The sequence below is a fragment of the Bos grunniens genome, chromosome 26 (genome assembly GCF_055505025.1).
Source record: "Bos grunniens cultivar Pamir isolate PY7600 chromosome 26, Bosgru_T2T1.0, whole genome shotgun sequence".
NCBI lineage: Eukaryota > Metazoa > Chordata > Mammalia > Artiodactyla > Bovidae > Bos > Bos grunniens.
Window position 1 is genome coordinate 17,069,689 of NC_141190.1, and position 26,545 is coordinate 17,096,233.

A 26,545-nucleotide genomic window follows, 5' to 3' on the forward strand; every position below is an offset into this window, starting at 1 on the left:
CACTCTACTTCATGGATAAAGAAACAGAGAAGCCAAGTGACTTGCCCAAAGTCACAGAGCCAGGAAGTGACAAAGCAGTCGGCTCCAGTCTCTAGAATCAAGCACGGCACTCTGCCCGCCACCCACAGCCACCAGTCCCACCATCTGCCACAAAGCAAAGCCTGCATTCCAGGGAGGTGGTGGAAGCCAAACGGTGTCAGGACAAAGGCCGGGCAGGAGAAAGGTTTCTAGTGATCTGCATCCATGTACAGCAGTCTAGTTGAATCAAGAACAACCAGGAGTGCCTGTTAAAACACAGTTCACAGGGCCCCATCCCAGAGTTTGTGACTCAGATGAGAAGTCAGGCTTGAGAATTTATATTTCCAACAGGTCTCCAGGTTCTATTAAGGCCACTGGTCCACAGCCCAGAGCTCCCTTTGAGAATCACTGCTATAATAATGTATATTCAAAAACATCCTTATACTGGGGAAATGGTTATTTTTGCAAATTTCTTCCTCCTCTGAAGCAAAGTTTTTATAACCTTTTCCAACTGAATTATTTTTTGAGCAGATGGCCTGTCACATTTTTGCCACTACCTTAGGGACAATTCCTAGATATCTGTCTTCTTGTCCCAAACACGTAGCTGGGAAATTTATAGGACTTGATTTTTACTCATGTTACTGCAACATACAGGCTTGTGTGATCAAGGCCAACTACAATCCTCACCGCCTCGCACACCTCACAGGGTTGCTGAGGTCAGGGATGTGACACATTTTAAAAGTGACCATTTTTAACACTTACTGGTTTATCCACCCAGATCTCTGGCCCCAAGATTTCCTTGCACATGAAGGCCTTCAAACATCAGAGGATACATTGTGACAATGGTTCTCCTTCCACCCCTGTATCTGTCACTTTTACTTTCTTATTCTTCCTTTCTAGGTTCTTTCTAGTCAGGTTTTGTTACGTCATTCTACCAAATCTATTAGATTGACACACACATTAAATGTCAACAGATTCTGAAGAAGGGCTGTCAATAAAGGACGTGAACTTTGTCCATGGATGTGGGGGCAGGTTATTTTGTCCACTATGCGGTTGGGTTGGTTCTATTCAGGTGATGCCGGCACACAGATGTCTCATGGGAAGCCAAGGTAAGTCTGTTCCTCCAAACCCCTAGGTATCATAAAGGGACCATCATTGTTGACTCAGACAGCCTTGTTTGAGTCCTGTTTTGCTCACTTCATATCCTGAAGCAAGGGACAGAGCCTCCTATGTGAATTGGGAGATTATCTCTTTTAAATATTTACTTATTTTATTTTGGCTGCATTGGGTCTTCCTTGCTACTGGGGGACTTTTCTTTAGTTGCGGCAAGCGGGGTTACCCTCCCGTTTCCGTGCACAGGCTTCTCACTGTGATGACTTCTCTTGTTGCAGGGTACAGGCTTTAGGGCACAAGTGCCTCAGAGGTTGCAACCCCCCAGGCTCTAGAGCACAAGCTTAGTAGTTCTGGTGCACGGGCTTAGTTGCCCCGAAGCATGTGGGATCTTTCTGGAGGGGATTGAACCCCTGTCCCCTGCAATGGCAGGAGGATTCTTATCCACTGAACCACCAGGGAAGCCCTATCTATCTCTTGAGTCACAAGGACTGAATGGAAGTATCTGGCATTAAGTATGTGCTTAGTAAGATTGGAATCCAAAATATAAGGGAAAAGAAATTTCCCAGACATAGAAATTAGAGTGGTTGACTTCCGCCATTTGATAAGTAGTCATAAGAACATAATATCCTCAGGGATCAACACACTTTTTTTTTTTCCCCATTCCAAGTCTTTAAGACTATTCCCCTATCCCCATCCCCAAAAAGGCAGTTCCCAGGACCCTACGGAACATTCTTTTCTTCCTTAAAAGAGCTGCATTCCTGACATTTCATCAGCCTTCATCTGATATCTAGTCTTCTGAACCTTCAAAGCTGGTAGCAGCCCAGGGCCATTTGCGTCTAAGTGCAACAGGTGAAATTTTATATACATGATCATCAATTATTAACTCTTGGTTAGGCAGACTGTCAAAAATACTTCTCTCAATAATTTTTGGTGCAGAGTTCCGAGGTGGAGGAGGGGCTTAGAAAGCTGGATCCTCAGTAGGCTTTGCAGCTCTGAGGAGACCAAGCCTTTTCATGAGAAGTTTAATTTATTTTGCTTTATCTTTTCCTCCATCTGTTCTTGATATACAATCTTTTCTGGTCTGTGGGCACAGCTTACTTATTTTCCTTTATCTCATTCTGTGTTTATTTCATTTTGGTCTATTGTGAGGTTGTTTGGCTGATCACTTCTTGGGATCTCAGGACACTTTTCATTGAGTTAGTTCTGCGTTTCCCAGCAGGGTATCCAAGAGTTAGAGGAAAAGATGTTAAAAGTGTGTATAAGAGTGTTCCAAATCTTATTTAATTTTTATTAATGCTGTGTGGTAAAGAATTTACCTCTCTCCAAAAGGAGGTCTGGCCTTTTCTCTGGCTTCCAGGAATTAATCTCTAAGAGCCTAGGATGTCATCTTCACAGGACTGTGTCTGTGCTATGCCAACGGTGTGACTGAGGTTGGGGGACTTTTGCATCCACAGCTAAAGGACTGGAGAGTGAAGTGAACCACTTGGGCAGTGGATGTGTTGTGTGTTAGTCGCTCAGTTGTGTCCAACTCTTTATGACCCCATGGCCTGGAGCCCACCAGTCTCCTCTGTCCATGTGATTCTCCAGGCAAGAATACTGGAGTGGGTTGCCATTTCCTTCTCCAGGGGATCTTCCCAACCCAGGGATCGAACCTCACGCATTGCAGGCAGATTCTTTACCATCTGAACCATCAGGGAAACCCCAATGTAATAGAGCCCCAATAAAAACCAGGGACACCACAGCTTGGATGACCTTCCTGATCAGCACCGCTCTGAGTATGTTCTCACACGCAACGCTAGGAACTGATGCATCCTGACTTCACAGGCAAGAACTCCGCCAACACCATGCTTCCTTCTTCCCCAAACTCCACCCTATACACTCCTTCTTTTAGCTGATTTTCATCTGCATCCTCTCACTGTTCACCAGAACTGTGAGTATAACAGCTTTCAAATGAGTTTTTTGAGTCCTGCTACCAAATTATCAAACCTGAGGGTGGTTTTGGGAATCCCCTGACCTTGCAGCTGGTACCACAGTGAGAGTCTTCTCTTGTCAGGACTTTCGCCTCCACTGACTTCTCATCTGGCCCCTTTTATCACACATGAGCTCATGAAAAAGACTCTTAGTTAATGCGGATAAGGAATGTCTAACTATTTAATGTCAATTTTCTTATCTTCTTGCTACTGCTATTTCTGGAGAGCAAATGTGAGGAAATGAGCTGGTTACAGGTCCAAGAATCTCTACATCCAAAGCTAACTTTGCTGTCAAGAATCAGACAGAAAGGATGAGAGCCAACAGGCACAGAATAAAGGATAAGGGTCCAACTGAAGCTTGGCTTTTGAGTCAGAACAAAGGGATTGATGGTCTCCAGGCCATACCAGACAGGAAGACTGGTATCACGCCCACCACCAGTTCAGGCTCCCCACCTCCTCTTGAGTAAAACCACCCTGACCTGGGGACAGAGGTGGAGCCACACCTGAACCAAGGGGCCATCACCCAAACCCAGCCAGGATGTCACACCAGCAAGCAGGAAGAAGCGGCTTCTCTCGGAGGCAGCAAATCAGCATCAAGATTACTATAGTTCTTTCCAGATGGTTCCGATCCAAAACCAAGGTCTACATTCAAAGACTAGGAGGGTGGTCAAGGATCCAGAGTCAAGCTACCACTGAAGGCGGGAGTCTGGAGGCTGAGTTCTGTTTTTTTGGTTTTTTGAGTTGTTGTGTTTTTTTTTTGGTGGAGGTGCCAGGAATGGAACTGAGGGCCTCATACGTGGAGGCTGAGTTTAAACTGGGCAACTCTGAGGGCTCTGTCTGTCACTCTACCTCAGAGAGCATCTCCACCCTCCCAGCATTTACGTGGATGCCGATGGCTCCCAAGTCTGCAACTTGGATTCCAAATTTCCAAATGCCGATTAGAAACTTCCTTCTAGAAGTCCTTCTCTTGCCAAGAAACTCAATACATCAAGGAATGGAATTCAACATTCCTTCCGATTCCCCTCATATATCCAGCATCTCCATGAGTGCCACATGTATTCTCCTAGTCAACCAGGGAAGGCGCCTCCTGGTCAGCACGGAGTCCTACCTCTCCACGCTCCTGAGACACTGCACCAACCCTGCCACTCCACTCTTCCAAATACACGCCTCACTTGGCCCCTCCTTTTCCTCCCCACGCCGCCCCCGATCACCACACTGGGTCTAGACCCTCAGAATCTCTCACAGGAATTATTGTAGGTCTTTCTGCAGTGGCCTCCTGATTTGCAGTAACTGGACTGGTTCCCATCCAAGAGCACCTTGTGCGTGCCTGGCTCTGGGCTACGTCCCGATATGGACAAGTCTGCGGAATCCCAACAACCCTATGAAGATCATCTCCACTTATAGATGGGAAACTGAAGCTCCCCAAGGTTAATTAGTAAGTAGCAGAGCTGAGCCTTAAGAGAGGACTGTGTGATTTGAGAACTAGACCACCTCTCACTGGGCAAGGGAAGCAGAGCAAGGACAGAGAATAGGGGACATCCCTGAAATGTGGATGTCAAGGGGCCATATAGAGAAGGAAATCAGGCCACAGGGGGCAGTAACTCGAGAACAAAGCTTGTAGTCCAGGCAAATGATCAACAACTTGGAGACTGGCAGGGATGGAAGAAGGTGGTAAAGCCAAGGAGCAAGGCAGAGAGGAACAGACCGAGAGGCTGGGGCACAGATGCTGGCCCTGGTGGTGCAGGCGGAGCAGCTGGTATCTGACATGCGCTATCTGTGAAGACACCAGGAACAGAAAGCACACCTAATCCTTAGCAAGAGCCAGGCAGGTGTCCTGCCTCATGCTTGGGCTCCCAGTCCAGGCTGGCATGGCTGCCTGCAAGTACTGATGAGAGCTGTTTTCATGAGGCGAGTCAAGGCCCAATGGCTTGGTGTGGGCCAGCAAGTTGTCATCCAGAGGCTCAGGTGAAGGGAGTAGGCAGGGGTAAGTAGGGCTGGAGAGCCACACACACCCAGCAGAGTCAAGAGCTAGTAGGATGCTGACCAAGGACCCGAAGGATAAGAGAACAAGAATGTCCCTCCAGTCCTTAAAGTCCCACTGGAGCTCCATCCTCTTTTGAACTCACTCCAGTGCTAACTCACTCCAGCCTGTTGGACACCTAATCAGTGTATTTCTCCGGCCTCCCACTCAACCCCAGATTTTCCCTTTCCACCCAAACTGGCCTGGTATACAACCCTGAACTTGTCTCCAGTGAAGAAGACTCTGTATCCGTTTAATTTCCAAACTTCTAAATTTACAAAATATTTGGGAACTAGAAAGGCTTAGAAACCATTGGACCCGAGTCCTTCACCCTTCATTCGTGTTTCAAATGTGTGACATTATGCATTGTCAGAAAACAGTGAAGTAGGGGCCCACACCTGATTCTCCTGTTGGAATAAACTGCTTTTTATGCTTGCATAATGCACCTAAAATTTTTTCCCTTTTCTCCCCTTCTCATCACAATTCCTGGCGACTCCCAGTGATGTCTAGCTCCTATATGCTGCAGAATGAATGTCTGCTGATTTGGATTTAATGATCTCTGTTATCTGGCAGAAAATAATCTACAAAGATTAAATTTAGTGTAAGATATGGCTTCCCTGATAGCTCAGTTGGTAAAGAATCGGCCTGTAACGCAGGAGACCCCAGTTCGATTCCTGAGTCAGGAAGATCTGTTGGAGAAGGGATAGGCTACCCACTCCAACTCTTGGGCTTCCCTTGTGGCTCAGCTGGTAGAGAATCCGCCTGCAATGTGGGAGACGTGGTGGCTCAGATAGTAAAGAACCCGCCTGCAATGCAGGAGACCTGAATTTGATCCCTGGGTTGGGACGATCCCCTGGAGAAGGGAATGGTTACCCACTCCAGTATTCCTGCATGGAGAATTTCATGGGGTCGCAAAGAGTCAGACATGACTGAGTGACTAACATCTTCACTTTCATGTGAATGACTGAGAGCCATCCCCTAATCCTTCAAGGTATTTCCATTTTAAAACAAGATACTTTAAAATTCAAATTAGCTGTTACAAATCTGCAAGATACAGAATTATCTGGGGACTAGAAAGAGCTTCCAAAAGTGCCCAAACCACTGCACAGAACTGGAGTGCAAGCCTACAGATGGCAAGGCAGAGTATCATTGGGGCTCTGTGTTGTGCCACACTATGACCACCAGGGGGAGCTCAAGGCCCCTTCTCTTCCCATTCACCACCAGAGGAAGGGCCAGGCAGTTGATTGGTTATTTTATCAGAACATGGAGCTGCAGGTATGTTCTTTCTCTTAAAATTAGCCCTTAGGGTTCTCTCTTCCCCAGAGGACCTCCAGCTTGGGAGCTGGATCTTCCCAATGTCACCACCTTTCCTGAGACCAGAACGGCAAGCTGCAGTGGGGCAAGAGTTAGGTTCAGGAATACAGAGTCAAAAAGCTACCATCAGCCTACAGTGCTGGAGGCCACTTACACCTTCCCCTGAGCCTAGGGATAAAGCAGCTTTCCATAGGGACCAACACACCAGAATAGGGCTTGTACTCAAACCCCAGCCTGGACTTGTCCTTGGGTATCTGCTTTGGTACTTGTTCCACTGGCTGGGATGGACAGAAAGTCAGGTTTCCAGGATGCTGGGCACTGACCATCTCCATCCTGTATAATTCCATCTATCACAGCACACCATTCCCCACCATACCAAAAGAGTCTGCATGTCTCTGGCCCCAAGGAAGTGGTCATCACCCCAGTTCATTTTCTCTCTGCATTTCCTTCCTTCAAGAGGGGAGAAAACACCCATCCCCTATAGTAAGAGTTCTCAGATGTGGTCCTGGGACCAGCAGCATCAGCATGACCTGATGGCAAAACCTCGGACCCCACCTCTGGCCTACAGGTGGGAATTATAAAGCCTAACACTCTGAGCTAGGCTCTGGGAATTTGCCTCTCTACTCCAGGTGATTCTGATACAATCAGCTGAAGTGTGAGAAACACTGCCCTTCAGGTTGGAAAGGGGCTGCCCCAGCCTAAGGTAACAGTGCCTGCGGAACCTTAAAGTCAGCCTTTCCCAACTCCCAGAAACACTTGGGCTGCAGAAAGGGCTCCCCAGAGAGGCCCAAACAATCATAACCTGCTAAGAGCAGGTTAAGGTCTGCCAGCTCATCTCACGCCACTAGGTGTGGCGCGGAACGCTTTACACACTTCATCCTCACAACAATGCTGGGAGCCAGGTATAGTTCTCAACCCCATTTTTCAGATGCGTTCACCAGGGTTAAGAGAGACCACCTTCTCATCCATGGCTGAATAGCCAACAGGTGGTGGAGGCAGGACATGAATCCCATCTATAAGGTTCCAAAATCCCAGTTCTGGGCAGTGGCTCAGATGGTAAAGAATCTGCCTGCAATGCAGGAGACCTGGGTTTGATCCCTGGGTTGGGAAGAGCTCCTGAGAAGGGCATGGTAACCCACTCCAGTATTCTTGCCTGGAGAATCCCATGGACAGAGGAGCCTGGTGGGCTACAGTCCATGGGGTCGCAAAGAGCCAGACTCGACTGAAGTGACTTAGCATGCATGCACTTGTGTCTACTGTTTCGTAAAAATAACCAAGCCAAAGTCCCAGGTCTCCACCACAATGTGGAGATCTAGGCACTCGGGTTTCCTGAGTGACGGGATGTGGCGGGGAGGGGGCTTCCTTTGTCTCCTCCTCGGTTCCTAGTCTACACTGGCCTTAGACATGCTCTGCAGACCTGCTGCCTCAGGTCAGCTCCCTGTCTTCTTGGGAGCTAATGAGGCCAGACAGCCACCTGCACTTCTCAGTCTCCTTGGGATTCTGCTCCAGCCCCAGCCCCACATGGATGGTCACAGCTGAGCTCCCAGAAGTGGGGATGGGCTCAGAGAAGCCTAACCTGGAGGCTATCTCAGCACTCCTTCCCGAGACCCCTAAGCCTTCTCTGTCCTCCTGAACACAGTCTGCAGAGGTGCAGACTGCCCACATTCCATCAAAAGCTAGAATACAGTGGTCGCTGCCATACCTTTGCCTGAAGCCAGTGAGTACCTGTTCATTTAGGGCAGTGATCATCACCCACCACAGCAGGGACAGGAGCAGACTGTGCAGGGGCCCCTGAGAATCAGGAGGCAGCCAATGGATTCCGCGACCCCCCACTTTGGAGACCCTATCCCTAGGTCTCCAAAGCAGCACACCTGTTTTCCTCTCCTGCTTCGGGGTCTCCTGGGGGCTCACAGGGCTACTGCTTGGGATCTCCCTGTAGGAGGACGAGGCCCGGAGAGTCACCGCTCCCTTCCCAGTGCAGATTCTTGTAGGATCCATATCTGAAAAGGAAAGATCCAAAAGGGGAGATTGAATCCAGGGCGCCTGAAGAATTAAAACCATAATCAGCCAGCAATTTGGTCCAGCTGGGGAATGAGATGAACCTGGTTACAGACAGGCAATTGCAGTCAATGAAAATTAATCTGTGGATGGTGGAGAGGGACAAATCATATTTTCAGGGGTTTCCCACCCGTCATGAGGTTAGGAGGGAATGGAGGCACAGTGAGTTCTGAGTCAATGGATGCGTTACAATGTCGGCTGGGAATATTTCCAAACCAAAGCGGGTTGATTTCTTTTATTAAATGAAGTTTAGTTTGGTGAGCAGACTTCTGACCAATTAGTAAGGCACAGTTCAAGTAAGAATTTATAAAAGATATCTCAAGTTCCCACACCATCCTTCTTATAAAAGAGCAAGTTGACAGCACAGGGCATTCGGTGAAGGTTCAACAGACAATCATTACTCAGAGCAGTCCCTCAGCGGAAAAAGCAAGACAATCTCCTTGTGCCAGCAAGCCAAGCCCCCTGCAGGGGTGAGACAGGATGTGCTGCCTGGCGAGAAAGATCATGAGGCCCGGAACCCCACATTTCAAACTTAATGAAGAAAATTCGCACCAAAGAAAACTGCTAGAAAGGCTAAATCCTTCGAGGAACAGTGTTTGCGGGACTTCCAGCCGAGTCTTCCCTGGGCCCTGACCCCTCCTACAGTTCACAGTGGCCTCACAGCAGCCTCAGGTCATCTTTCAGAACTGCACTGAGGATTTCAAAATGGGCTTCAAAACAGGCTGTTCACCCTTCAGGAAAATCTGTAAGGAGGAGGCAAGAAAGCCATGCAGACCACACAGTTTTGGGAGGCACACGTGCTGAATGTTTCTCTCCATGAGGCTGAGTGGAACTGAATTCCAGTTTTGCAAGTTGCTCACGGCACAGCCTGGATCTCAGGCCTAAAACTGTCATGAGTGGGATTGTGGGGAAAGTTAAAGGTGGGCAGCAGGCAGGATGTGTGCTCAGATGTCCAGCTCCTCCCTGCTCCTGTGCCACAGCTGAGAAATACCAAGTCTCTTGGCTCCTCCTTCCCACTTGGCAGCCCCCTTTTCGACAGCACAAACAGAACGATCATTAGTTACAAAACGGATTGATCAGCTCCATCAGCACCTCTTGCACAAAATACACATTCAGCAGAGCGGGCAGCGGCCCTGAAGAGCATCTGACTTGTCCAATCCTACCAGGATAAGTGACCAGTGGGAAAAGTGATTCATGGGCTTTTCAAAAGGGTGAGGGGCACAGTGCCAAAGCCAGCCCATCCACAGGGTCCTGTGTGCACAGCCAGGTAGACTCAACTCCTGAAAGCACCACCACTGGGATACAGAGCCACCTGGGCCTCACTTGTCCCATGCTGTACAGGAGGAAGCTACGAGCTACTACCTGACATCTGAACTGTACCAGCTCCAAACTGTACCAGCTCCACAGAGAGGAGAGGCAGGGAGCGAATGCAGGTGGGGCTGGGGGCGGGGGAGGGAGTGCTCAGGGAAAAGGCCCCGCCAGCATCCCAGAGACACAGCCTGATCGGGCAGCTGCTTCAAATCCAGCCCAGTTCAGAAATGCCCTGGGCAGCCACATTAATTCCTGGGGACAGTGGAATTTTAAATAAACTCTGGGGAGCTGGCACCTCTAGGAAGAACCTAAGTCACCCAAGGGGCTCAGACCTGTACCAGCTGGAGTCAACGTTCAGCCTCTGGACTGACCTTCTCCCTAAGCAGAGAAGGGCAAAGCACCTGCCAGCCCCTTTTCACATTTGCCCGCGGCTCCCAGAAACACACACACACACACATACACAAAAGGAAACCAGCCAGAGAAGAGAGAGGGAATGGCTCCTAAACATGCAAGAATTAAGCCTCCGAGTCTTTGTTAGAAGGAAAGAAGATCATGCATGATCTGCTAATAATGAAAAAAAAAAGAAACCAACCCAAGGAGAGATACCTGAAGGGAGTACTAGGCCTGCAGAGTTTTTCACTGTCTTCACAGGGATTATTTTAACAGCAGAAATAGAGCGTGCACGTAAAGGGTCGGCAGTTGCTGAAAACACAAAAGGGTAAGTGGTGCATCCAGAAAAAAAACATTTGGGAAACCCTCAGGCAGTGGAGGAACCGGCAGGGACAATAGGAGGAAGTCGCCCGCAGAGAACAATGGGAAGAGCAGTGGACGCAAGAACTTAAAATAACCCGCTTTCGCTCTTCAGTCCTGCGCCCGGGTGGGCAGAACCCTCCCGCCACTGTACCCCAAATGCAGCTGGTCAGAGCCTGTGCCGCCTGGCACACCAGGAACCTGCCAAGGCTCTGGGCAAAAGGACTTACAGAGAGGCAGATGGCCTGGCAAACAGGAAGGGGAGAGCAAGTGGGGCCCACGGGGCCCCTGGGAACAGGCTGGGCTGTCTGCGCTGGGAGAAGGCTCCTTGGAGGAGAGTTACAGCTCATGGGCCCCAGAGGAGTAGAGGAAGGACAAGTCTGAGAGTCGCCTGGTCCTTTCGGCCCTCATAGCCGCTACTCCAGGATCTTAACTCCTGGGGTCTTGGGCCTGCTCTGACAACCATAGCCCTCTGGCCCCAGGCAAATCAGAATGGCCATCTGTTGGGCAGCAGATGGTCTACTTAAACCCACCCCTTCCTGGGCAAGAGTTTGCCAAAGTGTCCGAATGCACACGTAAGACTCTGGGCAGTGCCCACGCACCTGGCCCAGGACGCTGACAGCAGCTGAGCTCCCTGAGCTGGGGTACTGCCTGGTATGCGGGCGGAGGCTGCTGACCTCAAATCCAGGTGCTCAGACCTCCCTGGGCCCCCTGCCTCCCCAGGTTCTGGAATCACAATGGTGGGCATTTTCCCAAACCAGCCTTCTCACAACAAGAATGTTGTGAGACCTCCTTCCGTCCCAATGGCAGCAAATAAAGAGATGGGCGCTCACACACTATGGACCAACATCACACCAATGGGTAACACCTGGAGGTCTCAGGGCCCCAGATCCACATCATAACTGAGGTGGGGGGTGGTTGGGCTGTTTGGGAACCAAGACTGTCACAGCTGCATCAATATCATGCTGACAGGCTTGCCAAGGGGACGGGAGGAAGGAGGTACCCCGGCAATGGGCAGTTCACCTTCCAATCCACCAGGCTGCCATTTCACGAGGTGCATGGCAGTCATCTGGCCACCAAGAACTGAAGTGGTAACAACAATCCTGCACGTGTTCAGATACAAACGTGCTTTCACAGCAATCCTACTGACTGCTCCTTGGGCCACCTGGGAGGCTGGGTGGGAGGTTTTTGTTACCATTTTCAGAGGAAGAAGCAAGTCTGCTGCTCGGAGTCAACCAGTGCTGAATGAAGAGAGCGAGACCAGAGCCCGACAGTGACTACCCCAGGCCGCCCTGATGGCTCCAGGGTGCATCTATCTTGACTTTCCGATCAAAAGTGGGTCTTATCGAGGAGAGAGTAGAGTGCAGAGCACCTCCACTTGCCACCCTGCCATACACCCCCAAAGTCTCCTGACGGATTCACAGGGCTGGGCTTGACGGTGAGCATAAGACACCACGTCTCCCCGCGTTCCTCAAAAGATGCTTAAACACTCCCTTACGGGCACTGCCCTTCAACATCCCCTTAGCAACCTGGCCGAGGTTGGGAACACTGCCCACACCAGGTAAGGAGAAGGGCAGCCGGCAGGGAGGCACGAAGGGCAGGACACCAGGACCCCTCCTGCATGGGGGTCCCCAACCACCCGGCCCAGGCTCCCCACCCCTCCTGTTCTCCATGCCTTCTCTCGTGGCTATTCTTTCTGACTTTCCACTTCGCCCTCTCTCAAAGGCAATACTTGGCTGACCCAGACAGTAATTACAAAGTCCAAACATGTCAAACTGTAAACGTGCTCTGAGAGAGGGTGCACTGTGACTCAAAAGCCCGATGACAGGACTTCTACCCTCCCTCTCTGATACCATAAGACCTGTGTTTCAAGAAGGAAAAGATACTACAGATCATCAAATTCCTTCATTTTCTAGATAAGGAAACTCATAGCCATAAAGACAATGGGCCTCCCAAGAGGTGTTGTTTCTGAGTGGCAGGCCGGGACTCGAACCCCAGCCTCCTCTCACTGCAGAGTGACATGGGAATCCCACTGCTTGGCTGTTCAGGATGAGAGACAGGATGAGAGACGGGACCTCAAAGGTCATCCTATCCATCATTCCTTTCACACTTGCATCTTTTGTCCTAAAATTTTAAAAATTCAAAACCTGGGAGGATGCCCATGAAACGAATGTCACCAAAATGATTTATTTCAGCTATTTAGGCTCTAGCCTCAGGGTCGGGATGCTGAATATGTCAATATTTATCACCGGTGAAGGTAAGATGCCAGGTAACAGACACTGCGGGCTGAGAAATGCCATATACATGAGGCCTCTGTGATTTGGCGGGTGGTTCGCAGCATCCTGTGAGCTGGGAACAGTGTGACATGTCACCTCACAGTGGGAAACGGCAGGCTCAGACTCAAGTCTCAGAAAGCCTGGGAACAGCTCTCCAGGTCACAGCCTAATTAGACCAGTGACTGTTCCCACCAGGCAGGTGGCCCCGGGCCCTGCTCTTTCTAAAAATGCCAGGCTTCCCTTCGAGAGCCTTACCTTTGTCTTGCCCATTGCTGCCCGGTGCCAACCCGTTCACCACAGCTTTGGAAGCACCTGCATCACATTCTGAAAGAAAGAAAGAATAAGAGCATGATGCTTGTGATCACATCTCCCACCCTTTCTGAGTCCCGCCAGTGCAAAGTTCTGGGTCCCGGGGGCTCTCTCAGGCCTGAAAAGGGGCCTCGGAGCGTCATGGGAGAGTTCTGAGAATGCTTTGTGGCTTGAACCAGGGAGAACGCAAAAGCTGTTTGGATGGGAAGTGTGTTGTGAGTGATATTCTCTGGTCTCCTGGCTTGGTTTCACTTCTGACATTTAAAAAAAGAAAATCTTAATTCCCTCAAAGTGGCATCTCCTACCTGACAAAGGCTTATCTACCATTCCAAGGCTGCTCAAAAGCATCCCTGTGAATCCTGAGAGCTGTCGGACAGTCAGGATAGAACCTCAGGCTCTGTTGACACTTCCCTCCACCCCACCCTACACCTACAGCCACAGAAGCCACGCTGGCCCAGCCCCCAGACCACAGTCCCCGCCACGGCTCTTGCGTTCTGGTTGTGGAGATGACCTGGCTCCCTGACCGCTCTCCCTGGCTCCGTCCTGCCCCTTTCTCCACCCCAGCCCTCAGTCTGCATCACTAAGACCACCATCTATACCCCATAGGGCTGAAAATCCCTGGAGTGCATGACAAAACAAGATGGGACAAAGCAATGTGATTTTCTAAGACCCTCCACTTTAAATGTACTGCATTTCACTTCTAATTTGAAAATAAAAATACTACTGGAGTCTAGAGTTGGGAAGTCAATCTTTTTTTTTTTTTTTTTTTTAATTTATTGGGCTGCATTGGGTCTTATTGCAGCACTCAACTAAGGCTGTTCAGTTGCGACATTCGAACTCTCAGCTGTGGCACATGGGATCGAGTTTCCTGACCAGGGATGGAACCCAGGCCCCTGCATCAGGAGCTTGGAGTCTTAGCCACTGGACCACCAGGCAAGTCCCCTGGGAAGTCAATCATTTACATTATCATTTCTACGAGGAAAAAAAAATTAAACTTGGAATCAAGTTCCCCCAAATGTACAAATGATTGTTCAGAATATATTTTTTTTAGTGAGATGGCCTGTATATTGGCATAAGTGGTTATATTCAAATTAACAAACTGACCTTCAGGATGATTAAAAGCAAACTGACACACAAGACCCAGGGGCCAGCAGCTACCCAGGGACAAAGCCTGGGTACTCACCCCCGACTCTCAGCCCTTCAGCCACTGGTCCCAGCCCTTTTTCGGCAGCAGTTCCCTCCTGCGCCTGCCCACCATGACGGTCTCCTCACAACCTCTTCAGCAAATCAGATACTTTCTGATCTCCAGGCCTTGGATCTTTAGAGGCCCTCAGCCAGGAAGGCCTGCGCTCCCTCTTCTACCTTGGGGAAATCCTCTGTACCTCAAGGTTTACCGTGAATGTCACCTCGTTGTTGGTGGAGACCTTTCAAAGTTCTGCTCAGCTGAAGACACTGAGACCCTCACTGCCCACTGGCAGCCTGAGCACCACCCAGTTCCGCATCCCAGAACTGATGGTGGAAGCCCAGAGAAGACAAGGGGGGCAGGGCACGTGATCAGCAAGGTTGGGGTGACTCCGCTGCAGCCAAGAGCCAAAAGTGTTAGTTGCTCAGTCATGTCCGACTCTTTGCAGCCCCATGGGCTGTAGCTCACCAGGTTCCTCCGTCCATGGAATTCCCCAGGCAAGAATACTGGAGTGGGTTGCCATTCCCTTCTCCAGGGAATCTTCCTGACCCAGGGATAGAACCTGGGTCTCCCACATTGCAGGCAGATTCTTAACCGTCTGAGCCACCAGGGAAGTAGCCAAGAGCCAGCCAAGCCACAGATATAATAGCCATGGTTTTATAAAGCCTCTATTTGCCTGATCTAAGGTCCTTGCTAAGCACTTATTCCATAACTAGCACCTGATTTTTATCCTTGATATCCAAGCCCCTAGAGCTAGGAGTTAAGAACTCTAATTTTATAGATAAGAAATCTAAAGCTCAGAAAGGATGCCAGGCTCTAAGATGATAAGAGGGGATATGAAATCTGTTCTGGTCCATCCTGTGACTTATCTTCTTTGTCCTCAGCTGGGATGAACACTTATTTTTAAAATAAAAAATGGCTTTTATATATAGAATACTCTCTACATATAAACCAGATACACTCTAATAATGGTTTATGTATATTCTATTTCCCCAAATGCCCCAAACCCCAGTAGCGCATTTGGCTGAGACTCAGTCATCCTACCTGGGCTCTTAATAATCAGCCTCCATGACATCAGCAACACCGACAGGGCAGCCCAGGTACTCCTGGATCCAGAGGCAAACAAGGCCGCTGCCCTCCCCCACCCCCTCCAACCATAGCAGCCAGGACCACCTGATACTGGCCCCACAGGCAGGCCTGTCCTGTTCACTGCCCCCAATTCATCTATAGAAGGTTAGTTCTCCAGACAAAGTTCCCTTTGCACCTACATTTCTGGGACGGATGGAAAGAGGGTGTTGGCAGAAAGCCAGAAATACAAGTCACAGAAATATCATCTGTTTTACTTCCCCATCTTTTCTGTCTGACTATATGTTCTTGGGCTCCAAAATCACTGCAGACAGTGACTGAAACCGTGAAATTAAAAGACGGCTTACTCCTTGGAAGAAAAGCTCTGACAAACCTAGATAGCGTATTAAAAAGCAGAGACATCACTTTGCCGACAGAAGTCCATATGGTCAAAGCTATGGTTTTTCCAGTAGTCATGTACAGATGTGAGAGTTGGATCATAAAGAAGGTTGAGTAACAAAGAACTGACGCTTTCAATTGCTGGAGAAGACTCCTGAGAGTCCTTTGGACTGCAAGGAGACCAAACGAGTCAATCCTCAAGGAAATCAACCCTGCATATTCATTGGAAGGACTGATGCTAAAGCTCCAATACTTTGGCCACCTGATGCTAAGAGCCAATCATTGGGAAAGACCCTGATGCTGAGACAGATTGAGGGCATCAGAAGGGGGAGAGAGGATGAGATGGTTGGATGGCATCATCGACTCAATGGACACGAATTTGAGCAAGCTCCAGGAGAAGGTGAAGGACAGGGAAGCCTGGCATGCTGCAGTCCATGGGGTCACAAAGAGTTGGACACGACTAAGTGACTGAACAACGATCCCGTCCCTATGCACCTGCCCTCATTTCTCCTGATGGTCTCCTTCTTAGGACTGCAGGCCTGGCTTTGAGCCTCCCTATCTGGTTGAAGTAGCCCCAGGGTGTGGGACAAAGAACAAAATGGGACGAGCATCCCCAAGCCAGCAGCCTCAGAGCTTCCACAAGGCCCAGATCCATGTTCTTCCTTTCCTGTGTTTTCTTCCCCCTTAAACTCAAACAACCAAACTTGAAGAAATTTGGAAAAATAATTCCATCACCACAGACTCTCACTTCTGCAGCACAGTATGCTAATGACCAGCCGCCTCGGGTTGGTTGCCTCAGCAGTCACTAGCCGGATGACCCCAGACAAATCATTGCCACACAGGGCCTCAGTTTCCCCATCTCTATAATGGGAGTGGTAAGCCATGCCCACTTTTGTGGATCTGCAGGAGAACAAAATGAGATAAGCAGGTAAAGCCCTGCCCTGATGACTGGCAGCTCAGCTCAAACTAGGAATAAAAAGAATGCATTGCCTTCATGCTGCCCTTTCCATCAAAGGTTAAGAACAAGTGTTTTCTACATAGCTGCTTTCTTCCTGATGATTGTTTTTATGAGTGGTATAATCTCCCATCAAGTAAACACACAGAATGACCCTGCTCATTCCCCACCTTCACGCGGGTGATGTTTTTGGTTCCTTTGAATTAATACAGACATTCCCAAGAGGGGAATTATCATGTCAAAGGGTCCAGATTTCTTGGACTCTTCCTGGGAAATGCCTCCTTTCAGCACCACACGCCTAAGGGAAAACCTGGGGAGAAGTCCCAAGGGCATCTCCTCATCCTCCACGGCCCCTCCCTGCCCGCCTCTTCCACCCTTATTTCTGCCGGGAATGGTGATGCCAGTTTAGGTTAATCCTGATATTAGAGGCACAAGAAACTCTGGGTGTTGGGGGGAAGTGCTGGCCTATTTTAAATTATAGCAAGAACAAAAAGCCCAGAGTTACAGAGCAGGGGCTACTGGCAACTCCTGAGCCCCCCTCGAGGGGAAAGGAAGGGATGCAGCCTTCTCATGAAGCAGAAGCATCATGGAGTCAAGGACCAGACCAGTCCTGCTCCTTGCAAGGCTGGAAGCTGGGCTGATGACCCACGGACGGGACACTGGTCAGGCCTTGCGCACAGAGCTCAGCACTTGAGAAGTGTTGCCTCACTTAATCCTCACAAACCCCCATTAGGCGATAATTTCCCAATGTCCATCTTACAGAGGGGTTCACTACAGGCCAAAGCTTGCAGGGTGGTACTTGTAGCCCTGAGCTGATCCACCTGGGGCCCTTCTCCTCCCAATAAGCCCACGCTGTCCAGGAAGGGTTGGGATTCAGCTGAAAGGGCGTGTGAATGTGAATACACGGAAGGATTGGTTTTCTCCTCCAGAGGTCTCTGATAACACTCTGGAGACATTGCAGGATTTGAAGGCGCCTAAGTGAGCTATGCACTAGGTCAGCCTGTGGCCCACCCCGCCTGCAGGCCTCAGGAGGTGACAGAGAGCACTCAGTAGCCAAGGTGGGCCTCGATCTCCAGATGGAAACTTCTCTGCCGCACATCCTGGCTGGAAAGCTGACAGCTCTTGGCTGCACCACAAGCAGGGACCTACCCATTCCCTTCTGTCTTCCCTAGCCCAGGTGTTCCACCCCAACTTTAAATTAAAAACTGCTCAGTTGTGTAGGTTTTGATTTTTACTACCAAAAACATAGCAAAAGGGTGGTTTTGCCCTGATAAAGGAAGCGATGGATTAGCTCATTCCTTGGGGCAATTATGGTCAATATGTTTACTTTTGCTACAGTCACTCAGATTAAGAAATGCCATCAAGGTGTATACACATGTCAGCATTGATCAAATAGGAGCCTGGTGGGCTACAGTCCATGGGGTCGCAAAGAGTCGGGCACAACTGAGTGACTGAACACACACACACACACACACACTTAAAATACCAAGTTTACTGTCAGTTCAGTGGCTCAGTTTTGTCCAACTCTTTGTGACCCCATGGACTGCAGCACGCCAAGCTTCCCTGCCCATCACCAGCTTCCAGAACTTGCTCAAATTCATGTCTATTGACACGGTGATGCCATTCAACCATTTCATCCTCTGTCATCCCTTTCTCCTCCTGTCTTCAATCTTTCCCAGTATCCGGGTCTTTTCTAAGGAATCAGTTCTTCGCATCAGGTGGCCAAAGTATTGGAGTTTCAGCTTCAGCCTCAGTCCTTCCAATGAATATTCAGGCTTCATTTCCTTTAGGATTGACTGGTTGGATCTCCTTGCAGTCCAAGGGACTCTCCAGAATCTTCTCCAACAACACAGTTCAAAAGCATCAATTCTTCACTGCTTAGCTTTCTTTATTGTCACATCCATATATGACTACTAGAAAAACCAAAGCTTTGACTAGATGGACCTTTGTTGGCAAAGTAATGTCTCTGCTTTTTAATATTCTGTCTACATTGATCATAGCTTTTTTTCCCAAGGAGCAAGTGTCTTTTAATTTCATGGCTGCAGTCACCATCTGCAGTGACTTTGGGGCACAAGAAAATAAAGTCTGTCACTGTTTCCATTGTTTCCCATGAAGTGATGGGACTGGACACCATGATCTTAGTTTTCTGAATGTTGAGTTTTAAGCCAACTTTTTCACTCTCCTCTTTCATTTTCATCAAGAGGCTCTTCAGTTCTTCTTCACTTTCTGCCATAAGGGTGGTGTCATCTGCATATCTGAGGTTATTGATATTTCTCCTGGCAATCTTGATTCCAGCTTGTGCTTCATCCAGCCTGGCATTTCTCATGATGTATTCTTCATATAAGTTAAATAAGCAGGGTGACAATATACAGCCTTGACGTACTCCTTTCCCGATTTAGAACCAGACTGTTGTTTCATGTCCAGTTCTAACTGTTGCTTCCTGACATGCATACAGATTTCTCAGGAGGCAGATCAGGTGGTCTGGTATTTCCATCTCTTTCAGAATTTTCCACAGTTTATTGTGATCCACACAGTCAAAGCCTTTGGCATAGCTAATGTAACAGAAGTAGATGCTTTTCTGGAACTCTCTTGCTTTTTCCATGATCCAGCGGATGTTGGCAATTTGATTTCTGGTTCCTCTGCCTTTTCTAAATCCAGCTTGAATAGCTGGAAGTTCACAGTTCATGTATTGCTGAAGCCTGGCTTGGAGAATTTTGAGCATTATTTTGCTAGCGTGTGAGATGAGTGCAATTGTGCGGTACTTTGAGCATTCTTTGGCATTGCCTTTCTTTGGGATTGGAATGAAAACTGACCTTTTCCAGTCCTGTGGCCACTGCTGAGTTCTCCAAATTTGCTGGCATATTGAGTGCAGCACTTTCACAGCTTTATCCTTAAGGATTTGAAATAGCTCAACTGGAATTCCATCACCTCCTCTACCTTTGTTGATGCTTGACTTCGCATTCCAGGATGTCTGGCTCTGAATGAGTGATCACACCATCGTGGTTATCTGGGTGATGAAGATCTTTTTTGTACAGTTCTTCTGAGTATTCTTGACACCTCTTCTTAATATCTTCTGCTTCTGCTAGGTCCATACCGTTTCTGTCCTTTATTGAGCCCTTCTTTGCATGAAATGTTCCCTTGGTATCTCTCATTTTCTTGAAGAGACCTCTAGTCATTCCCATTCTATTGTTTTCCTCTATTTCTTTGCACTGATCACTGAGGAAGGCTTTCTTATCTCTCCTTGCTATTCTTTGGAACTCTGCATTCAAATGGGTATATCTTTCCTTTTCTCCTTTGCCTTTAGCTTCTCTTTTTTTCTCAGCTATTTGTAAGGCCCCCTCAGACAACCATTTTGCCTCTTTGCATTTCTTTCTCTCGGGGATGGTCTTGATCACTGCCTCCTATACAATGTCACAAACCTCCGTCCATAGTTCTTCAGGCACTCTATCAGATCCAATCCCTTGAATCTATTTGTCACTTCCACTGTATAACTGTAAAGGATGATTTAGGTCATACCTGAATGGTCCAGTGATTTTCCCTACTTTCTTCAATTTAAGTCTAAATTTTGCAATAAAGAGTTCATGATTTGAGCCAGAGTCAGCTCCCAGTCTTGCTTTTGCTGAGCTTGAGCTTCTCCATCTTTGGGTGTAAAGAATATAATCAATCTGATTTTGGTGGTGATGTCCATGTGCAGAGTATTCTCTTGCATTGCCAGAAGAGGATCTTTGCTATGATCAGTGTGTTCTCTTGGCAAAACTCTGCTAGCCTTTGCCCTGCTTCATTTTGGTACCCCAAGGCCAAACTTGCCTGTTACTCCAGGTATCTCTTGACTTCCTACTTTTGCATTCCAGTCCCCTATAATGAAAAGGACATCTTTTATGGGTGTTACTTTTAGAAGGTCTTGTAGGTCTTCATAGAACCATTCTATGGAACCATACTGATGATGGAAGTAAAGTTCAATGCTATAAAGAACAATATTGCATAGGAATCTGGAATGTTAGGTCCATGAATCAAGGTAAATTGGAAGTGGTCAAACAGGGGATGGCCAAAGTGAACATCAACATTTTAAGAATCAGTGAACTCAAATGGACTGGAATGGGTGAATTTAACTCAGATGACCATTATATCTACTACTGTGGGCAAGAATCCCTTAGAAGAAATGGAGTAGCCCTCATAGTCAACAAAAGAGTCCAAAATGCAGTTCTCGGGTGCATTCTCAAAAACAACAGAATGATCTCTGTTCGTTTACAAGGCAAACCATTCAATATCACAGTAATCCAAGTCCATGCCCCAACCAGTAATGCTAAAGAAGCTGAAGTTGAACGGTTCTATGAAGATTATTGTATATCAATCACATCTCAATAAAGTTGTCAAATAGAGGGAAAGGGAACCCATTATAAAGATGAGAACATAGTACATGTAAAGCATACAGTATAGTTCTTAATATACAGTAGGTACTCAATAAATCATTACTAACAAAGGTGATGATGACAATTTATGACAAAGCTTTGGCACTACCCAGCACTCAAAAAATAAAAAATGAAACACAGTTGGGGCCTTAAGAGTAAGTGGGAATTCTGAGCAAATGGTCCAGCTTTGTAGATTTGTCAAGAAGAGAAAGACAGGATTTTAAATGACTTACCAGAGCTCATGGTGGTGACAAGACAAGTCTTCTGCAACTGGGGCTCTGTACTGCTCTGCAGAAAAACACAAACACACAATGGAATTGATGAATGGCAGGTTCGAGATAAATCCCTATGGTTCACTTTAAAAAATGCAAACACCATATAAGCCTTGATAAAACCAGGGGGCTGAGCCAGAAGTCACTTAGCCAGGCTTCCGGTTCTTAACTGGCTGTGCACTGACATGACCTTGGACACATCACACAACCTCCTTGACCTGTGTTTCATCACCCATACTTGGTTTTGATACTATCCAAGAATCCATTCCACCTCTAACACTCTATTAAAAATCTCAAATTACACAAGTCCCTGTGGATCGGGGAGAGGGTGAAGGAAAGAACAAACTTTCAGGACAGAGAAGTAAGTCACAACACAAACTGGTTACTGGGGACTAATAATAAGATTATATATAGCTTACTATGCTCAAAGAAATGCTGTAGGTGCCTTAATTATATTAATTCACTTGATCCTCACAAAGACTCTACAAGGTAAGTACTAGCATTGTATTAGTTTACAAAGATGAGGAAAGCAAAGCATACAGAGGTGAACAGCTTGCTGCCCATGTGACAGAGTTGCTTCTGGAATCCAGAGAGCCTGACCTGAAGGCCCAGGCTCGTAGGAAAGACACTCTACTGCCTTGAGGTGGGAATGCAGTCCACTTACTGCTATGTAAATGGTAACCCTCTCACTTAATAAGGTCCCATCCACAGTCCCCTCAAAACCACTGGGCTGCTGTCACTATAGCTGTACCTCTTCTAGAATCTTATCTAAATGCTATCATAGTATATGTAACCTTCTGTACCTGGCTTCTCTCATTTAGCATAAAACAATTTAGCAACTGGCCATGCACGTGTGGGTCTATCTCCGGACTCTGTTCCATGGATCTGTCTTTATCTAATCCATTGTCTTGATGACTAGAGCTTTATAGTAAGTCTTGACATCAATGTGAGTCTTCCAGTTTCATTCTTCTTCAAAACAATTTTGGTTCTTCTAGGTTCACATTTTCATAAAAATTTTAGAGCCATCTTATCAATTCTCACCAAAAACAAAAACTACAAAAAGCCTGCTGGAATTCTGAATGAGAACATGCTGAGCCTATATATCAATCTAGGGAAAATTAACATTTTAACAATATTGAATTTTCCAATTCATGAGAATAGACTCTCTCCCTTTATGCAGATCTCCTTTAATTTCCCTCAGCAGTGTTTTGCAGTTTTCAAGGTACAGGTCTTGCACTTATTTTGAATACAATGTCTAGCTAAACATATCTAAAGGACAATCTGAAAAGCAAGTCTTCAAGAACTGAAGAAACTTGCTATTTAATATGTGGTCTGCAGACCAGCAGCACCAACATCAGCTGGGAACTTACTGAAAAATGGAGAAAGTTAGAAATCAAACCCTTCATCAGCTGCGTCAGAACATGCATTTTAACAAGATCTCCAGTTGGTCTCTATGTATTTTCAAATGTAAGACACAATGGTGTAGAGGCCATCAGCTTCCCAGTTCATGAATTCTGTAATAAGGTCATGGTATGGTCCCAGGGTCTGCACTGAGGGACATGCTTTAATTTCCTTTTTTAACACTGAAGTCAGGCACTGGTTTCCTTTCTGGGCAGTTACTTTGTTCACTGCCCTTGGAATTGACTGCACAGAACCCGGGGGCAAAAGGGAAATCATTCGAAGTCCATCTCAGCTCAGAAGATCAGTAATTCTGCCTCTGTCGCTGTCAAGTACACCTGGGACTACCCGTGACCTTCAACTGCCCCTCCGATTGTTCTCTAAGCTGCGGAACCACTCACTCTTGCCGTTAAGAACACAACCTGCTGTGTTCTGTATGCTCGGGTGGCTTCCAATCTTGGCTATGATACCTCCATTTGCTTCCCAGGGCCAGAAAGGATGTCAGGATATCATCCAAATGTTTTACTTTTTAAATAATTGTAATAATTATGCCAAGGTTTTATTTAACTTTTAAAGCACAACTGAAGAAACGTTTTTGTTTCAACCATGCAGTTATCTTAATAGAGAGTATTTTTCTTTTGCAATCCTTTCTAACCTTTATCTGCATAAATAGTATTTACATAGTTGCAAACAATGTCTGGACAGCTTTGTGTTCCAGTTTTCAAATATTTCATGAACAGTTTTCTGGATTTTTACAGTCATACTCATCATTTTAATGGCTATAACATTCCATAATTCATTTATCAACTCCCTCTGCACAGTTTGTTTTAGTTTTAAAAATAAATACAGAAATGGAATACTACTCAGCTATAAAAAGAATGAAATAATGCCATTTGTAGAAACACGGAAGGACTTAGCATCATACTGAGCAAAGTAAATCTAACAAAGATCATATGATATTAATTTTATGTGGCATCTAAAAAATGATACAAATGAACTTATTTACAAAACAGAAATAGACTCACATAGAAAACAAACTTATGGTTACCAAAGGGGCAAGTGGGGAAGGGAGAATAAATTAGTTTGTGATTAACAGACACATACTACTATATATGAAATAAAATACAGGGAGCTATATATACACACAATATACATATAAAACTGAATCATTCTGCTGTACACCTGAAACTAACAACATTGTAAATCAACTACAGTTCAATTTTTTTTCAAAAGTACATAGCACAATAGCCTTCTTTAAGCTGGAGAAGAAATTGGAGAATTGGAGAGTCTCCAATTGGAGAACTGGAGAAATGGAAATGTTTTATAAAGCAAATTAAAAGGATGCCTCAAATCATACGTGTTGAGTCTTGACCATCTGTTATATGTGGGTCACCCTTTGTACATTTTATATTTCTGACTACAGATACTAGTAGCTTCTAGATGTCAGCCCAACCCTTATTTAAAAAGTGGTCTAAAGTACATATGGGCAGGGACAGAGTCCCAAATACTAACCATCACTTTGCCTCAAACATCCACCAACCAGAGTAGATGCCAGGTGTAGCACCCTCGGTGGGGGCCGAGGGTGGCCCTCCCCAGGCCAAGTGTCTACAGTTTAGTGGCTGGATTGCAAGAAGATGGAAAGAGAATGGGCCGGGGCGGGGGGGGGGGGGGGGGGGGGCAGGACACAATTCCAGTACCTTAGGAACTTGTATGACAGTAGTAGGTGGCGATGGCAATGTCTAGGTAGCTACCAGCTCCACACACACAGACTGTGGGGGTAGTAGACTCTGCTCCGTGCTCTCACTTGATTGTTTACATAGGCAGCAGGTGACACGAAGCAGGGGGTAGTTTAAAATAAAAACTGCAGCAGCGGCAGTTGTACCAAGGACGGTGCCCGGTGTCCCGGCCACGGCGGTGGCTGCAACAGCAACGACACCCCACCCAGACTATTCTAGGGCCTGGTGTTGGCTCTGAGTCCACCAGCTCAGCCTCTCTGTGTTTCTGCCCCTGTTCTGAGGGTGATTCTCCTGCTTCTGGCTAACTCCAAACTACCTGAGATCTTGCCAGTAAATCCCCCTTTCAGTCTGAGTTAACCAGAGGCAATGTTTGGATGTTTGCAACCCAAGCAGCATGAGATGAGGGGGAGGAGGGGCCCCCAAGGTTCTGCTAGAGAAGAGAGGCATCATCCCTCTCTCCTGAGTAAGGCCATCCACAGCTGAACCCCAAGAGGCTCAGCAATCGGTTCTGTCCCCATGGCCTGAAGAGCTCAGAGTCGGGGCGGTGGGGATGCAATCAGGAAGCTGCACAAACTGGGGCTGAGCAGAACACTGAAGGCTTTGGAAGTCTCAATCTAATCCAGGCAGTTTATTTAGAGACAGTCCAAGTATTACCGTCATATGTAGAATGTGAGAGTTTATTTTACATAAAAACCTCTGACACTTACTGTTTATTTAAAAATGAAGCTGTAAAGGGTTTGAGTCGGTTGAGAACATGATGGCACATCTTTGGAATTTCTCCCCCAAGTCCCCTCCAAAGGAGGCAGAGGGCTTTTGGGTAAAAGCCAAAAAGATGGACAGTGCCGCCTAGTGGCAAAACTGAACCACTGCAAGACAGCAGCAATCCCCTGGCGGGTTGCAGGAACCTAGCGTCTCAGCTTGGGTGGGCCAGGTAGGGTCAAGCCACCATTCCACCCCTTGGACTGTCGGGACATCTGTACTTGGTCAGAACACCACACATCAACACAGACATTCCACCAAAAGAACAAGATGTGAAGTAGCCCGTCTTGTTAAGAATGCATCCAAATAATTAATGGTTCTGCACCATCAGTCTCTGATTCCACGACCCTGTAATTCTGGGATAAGTCTTAATGACACAGTGAATAATTACTAAAAAGCAAAAGTTATGCTCATGTTTCCAGCTGAAACAGAATCCAATAACTAAATATGGACTGTTTATTGGGAAAGGAAAAAAGGTCCTTCCTTATATGGATGATTCAGGAATATATAACAAGGGAGGAGTTGAGTTTGTCTGTAAAAATGAATTCAAGGTCCAGCAAAGATTCTTGGAAGAGAATGAGCCCCTGGGAGCATAGCATGCTCCCTATGACTTTTGGTGTTTTGTCTCCATTGCTTCTTTACACACACACACACACACACACACACACACACACACACACACACCTGCAAGATACTGGAAGCGTGACACTGTGTCATCCTCGGAACTGAGCATTTAGTGTTCAGTTACGAACCTTGTCCCCATCTCTATTTAGGCTTCAGAACCTAACTTTCAAGTCTTATGTTCAAAATAACCAAAGACTGTCTTTAACTCCACTATAGCTTGGCTACAAGAAACTAGTTTCCCATTCAACCAAACTATGATAATACTCCAGCTTTACAATCCAATCTGGGACTTGATATCTATACTGATAGTTATTTATCTAGAACTATCTATCTATAACTATGTTTGCAGGTACTTCCAATAGCTTGAAAAGAATAATATGGATAGCTCACAAAGCCCACAATACATGCTTGACCTTACTGCTTTTATACTTGCTGATCCACCAGCAAAGGCATGTTTCTCCAATTATTTGACAGTTCATCCTCTTCTCAACCTCTAGTTAAGTCATTTCTCTTCAAACGTATTCTCGACATTATTAGAGAGGGCGCAGAGACTCTTCAGAAAGCCAGAAAGGATAAACAATGAGTTGCTAACACTTCCTTTCAAGG

General features: G+C 47.0%; 1 protein-coding gene across 50 annotated transcripts in view; it reads right to left on the bottom strand.

Annotated features, from left to right (window-relative positions):
• SORBS1 (sorbin and SH3 domain containing 1) overlaps positions 1-26,545 on the bottom strand; it is a 234,363-nt gene that overhangs the window by 100,628 nt on the left and 107,190 nt on the right. For 32 of the 50 annotated variants that reach the window (XM_086378811.1, XM_086378841.1, XM_086378818.1 and 29 more), the window contains 4 exons: positions 21,384-21,438; positions 13,086-13,154; positions 10,411-10,506; positions 8,307-8,435 (listed from right to left, as the gene is read on the bottom strand). In XM_086378811.1, the coding sequence (XP_086234937.1) occupies positions 8,307-8,435; positions 10,411-10,506; positions 13,086-13,154; positions 21,384-21,393 (304 nt within the window). In that variant the 5' untranslated portion in view covers positions 21,394-21,438. Of the gene's footprint in view, positions 1-8,306; positions 8,436-10,410; positions 10,507-13,085; positions 13,155-21,383; positions 21,439-26,545 lie in introns of those variants that run through there. The other 18 variants (XM_086378829.1, XM_086378844.1, XM_086378822.1 and 15 more) reach the window with 1 other exon arrangement.